Below are 10,214 nucleotides of genomic sequence, written 5' to 3'. Positions count from 1 at the left end.
TTTTGTGGTCTGCCAAATTCCACGCTTGGCTCTTACCGGAAACAATTACGTGCCGTGGGGGCCCTGGGAGAGTGTGTGGGTGTTGGCAAGTCTAGGCACAGAGGCGATCGGGCCTGACTCCACCATGGGGACTTCACTCATTCAAGTCCTGTTGGGTCCAGCCATGTGCCTTACCATCTCATTTAATCCCTACAACAATCTTTGCCAGATATATATTTTAAAGTTAATTTATTTATTTTGGGGGGGTAGGAGAGAACGAACTGGGGAGGGGCAGAGAGAGAAGGGGACAGAGGATCCAAAGTGGGCCTCTGCAGACAGCAGAGAGCCTGATGCAGGGCTCGAACTCACGAACCACGAGATCATGACCTGAGCTCAAGTCGGACACTTAACCGACTGAGCCAGTCAGGCGCCCCTAATCTTTGCAATATTAATTATCCTCAATTACAGAGGAGACAAGGGAGATTCAGAGAGGGGAAGCCGCTTTGGCTAAGATCATACAGGTAACGACAGAAATGAGACTCAGACCGGGGCTTACATCAACGATCCATTCTCTTTATTTTCAAGCATGCCACACCCCGAAATGGCTCTAGGTCAATAGGGTCAGCTGAGTGGTTCTTGGGGCTGCCCCAAACACATTATACATACACTCATGATCGCACATATACGCACAGATAATCCAGGCAAATGAAAGGCAAAGCCTTCTAATTTATGCTCAGGAATATGGTTTAAAACTCAGACATTTCTTGTGGTACCTGTGTGGCTCAGTCAGTTAAGCGTCAGACTCTTGATTTTGGCTCAGGTCATGATCTCACAGTTCGTGGGTTTGGGCCTCGCATCGGGCTCTACGCTGACAGAATGGAGCCTGCTTGGGATCCTCTCTCTCTGCCCCTCCCCTACTCTGACTCTCTCTCTCTTTCTCTCTCTCAAAATAAATAAAATAAACATTAAAAAAAAAAAAACCACTCAGACATTTCTATGAAAGTTGACCAACAAATTCACACTACAGTGTAAATGGCTGATAGGAGATATTTTTCATGAAAGCAGTTCTCAATGAAGGAAGAGGGCATTTGGAAGAGACAATAGTGCCCGAAGGGCTAAAGGGACAAGAAGAGAGAAAGGGGAAGGAAAAGGAGAAATGGACTTAGGAAATGAAAGGAGCCTCAGAAGAGAATTCTCGACAGCTTTGCATTACTGCGTAGGGGTGGCTTTTGAGCAGAAACTCGAATGGTGAGAGGCCAAGAAAAGATCTGGAAGGAGAGCATTCCAGGTAAAGAAACCAGGAGGAAAAAGCCCCCGAAGTTAGCCTCAGGTTGGCCAGTGTGACCCAGGCTTGGCGAATGGATTTGCAGTAGCAGAAACCGAGTTAGAGCATTTTCTTGGGATTTTCCAGCTTAGCGCACAACTGAATGTGTACTACGTTATCTTGTCTGACCCAGAAGCCCCCATGACTTAGAGTGCAGGGGGGCTATTTAGAAGACAGGAATTAGGGGAGAAAAAGCTCTTTCAACCCGCCGGGTTCAACTGCTATTAATTTAGTTATGGTACTTGCTTCGCAAGGGACTTGGCATCTTTCTCATGTTGAAAATGAAGCCAACCGTCTCCATCCCGGCGTTTGGGGAAGAGTTAATGAGATAGTCACGCAAACTATTCCATGTGATAGTTGGTATACCATAAGCACTTAATAAGTGCTGCCTGCTATTATTATTTCTATTTCATACAGCCAGAGTGCCCTATTTGGAAGAGGATGCCAGCGTGGCCATCTACCTCCTAAGACTGGTTCTGTGTCCTGGCGGATGAGTGATTCCTTTTTAGTGCCTGCCACACTGATGGTGCTCAGCGAAATGTTTGTTGAATGAATGCAAGCGTGAACAAAGGTGGCACAGATCAGGCGGAAATAGAAGGCAGAGCATAAAAACGCGTGGGCAGAGGAGTTTGAAGATAACTTGGTAAGCAATGGGGAGTTATTGAAGGCTCTGGAGCAGGGGCAGGGAGGTGTCAGGATTGGAGGAGGGCTGGGTTGGAGGCAAGGTGAACAACTGGCAAGCTGGGGGCATCTCCTGGATGAGGAACATGACAGATTTGTTCTGAAGGTTCCAGGGAGGAGGGAAGGAGGGCTTTCCTTTTCGTGTTTCCTGCTGGCATGGAGAACTGCAAATCACCCTGCATGACTCCCCTCTGTCCTGGCACACGCCAAGGTGTGTGCGGGGGCCTTGGATGCTACCCTATGCCGGGCCGGGGTCCCTCTCGTTCACCTGTGTCGTATCTCCAGCCAGAAGAGTCCAAAGCATATCTGATAAGTGTTGAAACCTTCCACTGGCTTCCCTAAAATAGCTTCAGTTCCCCTCTGCGGCTCCCAGGCCCTACCTAATCCCACCCTGCTGACCTCCCTGACACGTCTCTCCTGTTCCTCCTCCTCTCTCTAGGGGCTGCTCATCTGGACTCAGCTGATCTGATCTTTCCCTAATCTGGATTTCTCCCATGTGGTGTGTGCCTGAACTAAAGGTTCAAGGGCGACCTTCTCAGCCTTTAACCACGGGAATCCCTTGGGGGTCTGGTTATGGTGCAGATTCCCCCTTGGGTAGGCATGGGGTGGGGCCTCCTCCTTGAGGCCCTGGGGGTCCTGGATCTGCACATTCGCAATTTCAGCACCTGGGTGTCTTGCTGGGGGGTGGGGGGGCTCTAGGCCAGCACATGTGATCACCTTTCTGGTGGCTCTTGGGGGCGTCCTCTTAGATCGGGGTTATGCCAGGGCTGGCCCAGTGACCATGATTTTGTTTCTGAGTCTACACCCATGAGCTCTGACACAATGAGACCAGTTGGGATGCTCTCACCTCTGGCTGGGAGGGAAGAAACAGAACCGGCTGCACGAGAACGAGATGCTAGCTGAGAGGTGGGGAATAGATTCACTGGTCCCCTGCAGCCACTGGCCCATGTGGTATGCCCCACATGACTTGTGTTTGAAGGGTGTGACAGGGCAGGCCAATAGGATTTTTCTTAGCAGACTGGGGTCTGTGGTGGCCTTTCTCGGATGGGTCTCGATATAATTTCCCAGCTGAGTGGCCCATGTCCTTTTAGGCAGAACCGCGGAAGGAAGGTCACCGGGTTAAGGGCCAGAGGTAACTTGCCAATGCAGCCAAGTTCAGGCCTTGTGACTTACATACCCAGAGGTCATCTTCTCACTGCCAGAGAGGGAGACAAGATGGGCTTTCTGGTCCCACAGAAAAGCCAAGACCTGTCCTGGGTGTCTGAGGGTTCCGAGGGGCTCGCTTTCCAAATGTCATTGCTGGCCCTGCATTCCTGCCTCTGCTCAGCTCTCAATCTCTCCGTCTTTTGGCTGTTCCTTTATCACGGGTGTTGGGCCCGGGTGGCCCCTGGCTCCCCATATCCCCTGCAAGCCACCAGCGAAGTGCCCACAAATACAAGCCATGAGGTTGTAAGGGTCACCCGAAAGGCACGGCCTTGCTCTGCTGAACAGCAAACTCAAAACATCACAGATGACAGAGGAACAGACTTCCTATTCCTGAATGTTCCCTGGACCACCTCCACTACCCAACTGTCCCCCTCCCCCCCAGGGGATTTTCACTGGAGAGCCTGGTCTCAGGCCATTTCATTGCTTTCTCTGCCTTACTCTCTCCTTCTGCAAATCTTTCTGTTAGGCAAAGGGATTTATCTCTGGCGACCGTAAGGATTAACTGCGTACTGTCTGCGTATCGTCTGATAACGGTAAAACCGAACCCCACAAGATGTTATGTTATTGAGGGGCGTCCGTATTCTTCACCGTGCAAAGGGATTCGCTGTAGGATTACACAGATCCAGAGAACTTTAGAATTTGATGGGACCTTGGGCACCAGCTCATTCAATCCCTTTACTAGGCAGGGGTGGGCGGTGAGATTTAAACCGTGTAAGAGGCTTGCTTCCAGCTACTCAGCAATGCCAGAGTCAGGGGCGGTGGGGGCGGGGGTGTCGTCACATTCAGCATGACTTCTTGTGTCCCAGGGCTGGGCTCTTCCCATCAGGCCTTGCATGATATAGAGAAACTCCCAACAGTGAGGAGGATAAAATCGGTGATAATATTTTTTCGAGTGCTTTCTATGTGTCAGATGGTGTCCGAAGTGCTTTTCATGGGCTATAACATTGGTCTCCCAGCAATGCCACGAATACCACGGAGAGAGTGCTGAGGCAGAGAGAGATTAAGCGATTCGTCTAAGGTCGCACAGCTCAGAAGTACTGGCACAGGGGTTCCAATCCAGGCTGCCTGGCTCCTGAGCCCACGTGCCGAACCACAACACTCTAAGGCTTCTCTTTAGACTCCCTGACCCGGAGCCCTGGCAGAGAGATGAGTTTCCACCTATTTATTTATTTATTTTAATGCTTATTTTTGAGAGAGAGCAGGGGAGGCGCAGAGAGAAAGGGAGACACAGAATCCAAAGCAGGCTCCGGGCTCTGAGCTGTCAGCACAGAGCCTGATGCGGGGACCAAACTCGCGAACGGTGAGATCGTGACCTGAACCGAAGTTGGAGGTTTAACTGACTGAGCCACCCAGGCGCCCCTCCATCGACATATTTAGAGGAAGGTACTTCTGTAGTGAACATAATTTCAGTGCCACGCAAACCAAAGCTTGATACCAGGTCTCCCGACAGATCTTTTAAAGTACTGGGTGGTTAGGCATAGGGCCGCCATTCAAGTTTGTAAAGCTTTGCTGATAGAATAAACGCAGGTCGTATGACGCGCACATGGAAAGAAGTGGGATTGTGATGAAGGTTACAGGTGAAATGGGGTCACCATCCTAACACGATTGAAAGAAGTCGTGTTAATTAAGTCATGAAAGTGTGTTACACCATCCTGCTAGAGATGTCTGCAGACTTCACAGAGTGAGAAGTTTGGAAATGAACCCACTCAAATGCCAATCGTGTGTATTGCTTTTGGGGTAGCAAAATTATCTCGCTGTTGCAAAAAAACGATCATGTCACTTACAAAACACGTGCTTGCAAAACAATCGTGTCACTCTTAGCAGTGATTGAATGAAAGATGATGATATTAATAAATTAAGGCCAGGCATGTTCTGCTGGTCTCCGACATCAGCTCATCTGAATCTTAGACTTGACTTTTTTCCTGTGGGCTTGATTAATTTCCTGGAATATCCCTCACTTCACTGCCCCGCCCTCCCTGCCCGGTCCTCTATAGTCTGGAGATTTTCACTGTGGGTAGGCAGTCCCAGCTAAGCCCAGAATCTAAAACAAAAAAGACGAGTTAGCTCTCTAGTTAACTTCTTCCTTTCAAGTGGCTATCATAAGTAACCCTGGAGAGTATGAACTTTAATGTATCCATCTCAGCTATGTTTTTCCAGAATCCTGGAAACTCATAGAAAAGAGAACATTACGAACCTTGTAGGAACTCAGCAGTTTCATCTATTATCACAGGCAGTGGGAGCCCAAAGCTATTTAAATCATCTGGGGGAAGGGCAGGGTGGGACCGTAATTATTCGCAAGGGGCATGATTGGCCTAGTGCAAACGGACTGTCATTTTTCTCTGTGCATAGTAATGATTACAGGCTGGCCATGGTGTTTAGCAACAGGATCTAGCGGGTCACTTAGGACAACTTCATCACTGTCATTAGCGCCTCTTGCTTGCAGTGAACACAAAAAGCTGTTCAACGTGAAGAGAGTCAAGGGAAAGAAAGAGAGGAGGGGGTGGAAAAAGCCAAGGAGAGAGCCAGGGAAGCAAGGTTCGCACACTATTAATACCAAGGAAAAATACCCCTGGGTGCTCCAGTCAGCTGACTTCAATGGTGAAGCGGCCTCGGTTAGGGGACCCAATTTTGGACTCCCTGCTCTTTCTCCTAGAAGAGTAATTGCTTATGTTTATGGAGGCTAATCATTTATGCCAATGTTCGTTCCTAGAAAAGCCCCAGGGGGATGTTATTTTTGGTAAAGGGTCTTCCTGCTTCAAGTGTAGTGACTGAATAACTAGTTTCAGTATCTCCTCTCGCATGCCAGGGTAAAATGAAACAAAATAAATAGAGGAAGTGCAGTGACCTTTGTTGGGGACCTACTGGATGTCAGGCAAGGTGGCATTTTACGTGTATCGTCTCCTGTGTCTTCTCAATAACCCTGGGGGCTGTGGCTTGATGAGATCCATAAAGGACAGAGAGGTAAAAGGTTGCCGCTGAAATCACCCGGCCAGTGAGAGCCAAGCAGGGATTTGAATTCAGGTGTCTCTTGTTCCAAGTTTATTACATTACGTCAAATACACACACACACACACACACACACACACACACACACACACACACACACATAAACCAACCCCCTCCCCCGCCAAACAAAACAAGCACAACCACCAAAATTCTAAACTGACGTCAGAGGCGAGGTTAAAAATCTCCCCCCTTGCAAGATCATGAAAAAGTAGGCAAGAAGTATGTATTTCAGGATCTGATCCTGTGAAAGCTTGAATGATCAAAAGTCATATTGAAAGAAATCGTGTTAATTAAGTCATGAAAGTGTGTTACGCTTTTTTGGGGGAACTTACCCCCTCCTCCTGGGGTGACCTTTGACAAGACATTCTGTGTTCCCGTTTTTAGGGAAAAGAAAAAAAGTGGGTAGAAGATGAAAGTTTGGTATTTGGATCACGCAAATCTTTGTCTCATTCGTGTATTTTGCTTGTGCTGGCTTTCTGCTGTCCGACCAAGTTCCTTTGACTCATGTTCCGACTCCTTACGTCCTTCTTATCCTTTTCTGGACAACTTTACCAATATCGTGCCTTAGATCTTGAGAAATATCTGGTAAAACTGGCCAATTGGGATGGCAGGCATAACTGGGAAACAGATGGGGGGGGTGTGGTAAGAAAGGGAGGGAGAGAACAAAAGAGGGCAGTCGTTCTCAAGACACCCAGAGGCTGCCTCTGCTGTGACATTACATTTAATGCTGAAAACTTGACCCGAGCCATTTCTGGTGAACTCTGTTAAACCCTGTAAGCTATTGGCAGGACGCTTACTCACTTTGTACTGAGTCCGGGCTCCTGGTGCAGTGTGACCAATGGGCATGAATTCAGGGGGATTGAAAAAATTAATTCCCAGGGACGCCTGGGTGGCTCAGTCTGTTGAGCACCAGCTCTTGATTTCGGCTCAGGTCACCGTCTCCCGGTTCTTGGGTCGGAGCCGTTCATTGGGCTCCGCACTGACAGCACAGAGCCTGCTTGGGATTCTCTTTCTCCCTTTCTCTCTGTCCCTCGTTCTCTCTCTCTCTCTCAAAATAAACAAATAACCTTAAAAAAAAAATTCCCAGCTCAGGTCATCTTGGGACTTCCTGGGTGTCCCTTACCACCACTCCAGCCAGAGTACCACGTGGGTTCTAAAGGGGACTTGTGTGTACCGCCGGGGGGGGGGGGAGGGGAGTAAGAAGCAAATGAAAACCTCAGGCAGGGGTTGGGTGGTGGTGAACAGACGCTGAGACCAAGACCGAGGATCAGGAAGCTGGAAAGTCCCTCCTGCCTTGGTGTCTGGGTTCTCGCTTTTCCACTTCCCTAAATCACCCGGCGGTGGGCCCCTGCGCACAGTGGGTGCCCCCTGATTCTCTCTTTAACTGATGGCAAAACCACAAGAGCCGGACTTCTTAGTTCTCGGTCTCAGCGATCAGGTTAACATCCAAGCTCCAACCTCTCACCTGAGTGCAAGGGAGCTGTGACCACCTTGACCAGAGAGAGTGCTCCTCCATCAGGGGGCTCCCCTCCCTAAGGGCAGCTCCCGTGGGAGCACTCACCCCACTTCGCCCCGGCTTAGCATGAGACAAGCAACTTTCTCCAGCTTTTAGGGTTTTCCTGGCTGAGTTCACAAGCGAGGCTGTTTGGAGTCAGGGGCGAGGCTTGCGGGGGCGGGGGGTGCCGGCTGGCTGGGTGCTGTTCGAGGGTAGCCCGGAACCAAGGCTTCGGCAGCCCCTGCGGGGACAGGTGGGGCACGCGCTTTTCTGGGGCCACCCCAGGCCTCCCGCAGGAATGCTGACTGGCACTGTCCGGTTTGAGAAGTAGCGTGTCTACGGCCCGGGAGAGCTCCCCACCGCTTCTTGGGTGGTGGGCGTCGGGTCCAGGGCATCCCCGGCTGGCAGGGGTCCGGAGGAGAGGGGGCGTGAGCGCGCCTGGAGCGGGAGGCGGGAAGTGGGGAGGAGGAGGAGGGAAAAAAGGAGGGGGAGGAGGAGGAGAGGAAGTCCCCCGTGGCCACCCCGAAGGGAGGGCGGGACGGTGCCCGCGGGCACTCGGTCAGGAGACGAGGGCTGGGCCGGCAGGGCAGCAGCTACGCCGGCCAACCGAGGGACTACGACCGCCGGGCGCGCGCTCCCCGCCGACCCCCGGCTAGAGGGGCGGGGGCGGCGGCGCGTGCGCGGGGCGGCGGGCGGGGGCGCGCGCGGGGGGCGGGGCGGCGCGCGGCGACCCCAGCGGGCGCGAGGCTGCGGCGCGCCGAGCGGGGCGCGGGGGCGCGCGGGCGGGAGCGCGCGCGGGGGGGGGGGCTGCCCCGGGGCGGCCCCCCCACGTCGGGGCGCGGCGGGCGGCGGCGGCGGGAGCGCGTCCCGTCCGGGTCCCGAGGAGTCGCCGCCACCGCCGCCGCCGCCGCCGCCGCCGCCGCTCGCCAACATGGCGGACCTGGAGGCCGTGCTGGCCGATGTCAGCTACCTGATGGCGATGGAGAAGAGCAAGGCGACCCCGGCCGCCCGCGCCAGCAAGAAGATCGTGCTGCCCGAGCCCAGGTACCGGCCGCCCGGGTCCGCGCCGCCCCCCGCGCCGCCGCCCTCGGCGGCCGCCAGCGACCCCCTGCGTCCGGGAGGGTCGGGCGCTCGGCCGCTGCTGTTATCCTTCCCCCACCCTCAGCCTCACCGTTCCCGTCTCTGAAATGGGCATCAGAGGGCTGCTGGGAGGGGGGTCCCCGGGAGAGAGCGCCCCAAAGTGCCCAGCGTGGCGCTCCGCGCGCAGAAGCGCCCGGGCAACGGGCTGCCGGGAGGTGGTTGTGACTTGGCTGGACCAGCTCCAGCCCTGTCGCCCCCTCGTGTCCCATCTCTGTGGTCCTCAGCGCTCCTCTGCCATGGCTCCCTCCTGCCCAAGCCTGCCCTTCCAGCCCCATCCCTCTCCCTTCTGTCCCTTCTCTGTCACCCGTCCAGCCCCATCCTCATGGGCCCCTTCTGCCCCGAGCCTGTGGCTCCCCCGTGCTGCATCCTGGTCGTTCCTTCTCTGGTTCCTGCTGCCCCTGTTGCCAACTGCGTCCTCTCCTCAGCTCCCTGTGTGCTCCTTAGCTGGGGAGTGCAGGCTTCTTGCCTTTGTCCCAGGTACTTAAGTGCAGTTTTCAGTGCTTTCTCCCCTTGGGGTCCAGTCTATTCCGCTTCCTATCCTCCTATCTTTTCCTCTTTCGTGCCCCCCGGGCAGTGATGAGTGGCTTGTGACCCACACAGTTTTCTTTTTGGTGCCAAGCCTATCGCCCAAGCAGCTTTCCTCAACTTGCAGATCCACTGGTGGTACTTTATTAAAAGGTTGAAATGGGATTCACTTTACACGCACATGGAAAGGTTGATTCCAGACAGGAATTTGTTGTTTAAATTACCAAAGAAGGGCCCGATTGAATTGGCCAGGGGTTTTAGTGAGGGCCATACCAAGTTCTAATTTTATCTCGAAAATGGTTTCTTATCAATGGAACCAGTTAAAGACTTTACTGGTTCGTGTCATTAGCACTACCCCAGAAAAGATCGTTCATCAGATTAATAGAGTTTCAAATAGTGTATCAAAAGATTAGGGTTTGATTCCCCCCCCCCCTTAGCTTCTTTTCTGATTAACACCATCATGAGTTGTATAGTGAATGTGCTAAGTAGCTCTTGGTAGAATTGATGATAAAGAGAGGCATCTTCTTTGTGGTGAATTTGAAACCAGGCAGTTTGGTAAAATACTAGAAACTCAACCAAAACTATCCTCCACTGGCCAGCATCAGTGTTTCAAGCATTACACTTACCCAAGCTTGCTTAAATTGTTACCTTGACGTAAGAAAACAATCCTTCTTTTAATGCGAAGTGATCACCAGATAATTTTTCCAAGTCCGTTCATGAGCCTGAGCCCTATGAACAGAGAAAATTATCAGTCCGTTTGAGCTACTTGTTGTGAAAAGACCAACTGTGTAAATGAATACGTGGTAGATATTTTTGGCTCGCTTGCCCTTTTCATTAGCCTATGCACCCCCTTGGTTT

At 52.3% G+C, this 10,214-nt stretch overlaps 1 protein-coding gene across 1 annotated transcript in view; it reads left to right on the top strand.

Annotated features, from left to right (window-relative positions):
- Window positions 1–8,585: 8,585 nt before the first annotated feature.
- Window positions 8,586–10,214, top strand: part of GRK3 (G protein-coupled receptor kinase 3) — a 128,080-nt gene continuing 126,451 nt past the window's right edge. The window contains exon 1 of the mRNA XM_047088070.1: window positions 8,586–8,735. Within this exon, the coding sequence (XP_046944026.1) occupies window positions 8,623–8,735 (113 nt within the window). The 5' untranslated portion in view covers window positions 8,586–8,622. The remainder of the gene's footprint in view (window positions 8,736–10,214) is intronic.

Source organism: Lynx rufus, unplaced genomic scaffold (genome assembly GCF_022079265.1).
Source record: "Lynx rufus isolate CCGP_SWC_20201006 ecotype Redwood Valley unplaced genomic scaffold, mLynRuf1.p SCAF_24, whole genome shotgun sequence".
NCBI classification, from domain to species: Eukaryota; Metazoa; Chordata; class Mammalia; order Carnivora; family Felidae; genus Lynx; species Lynx rufus.
This window is presented reverse-complemented; position numbering and strand designations above follow the sequence as displayed.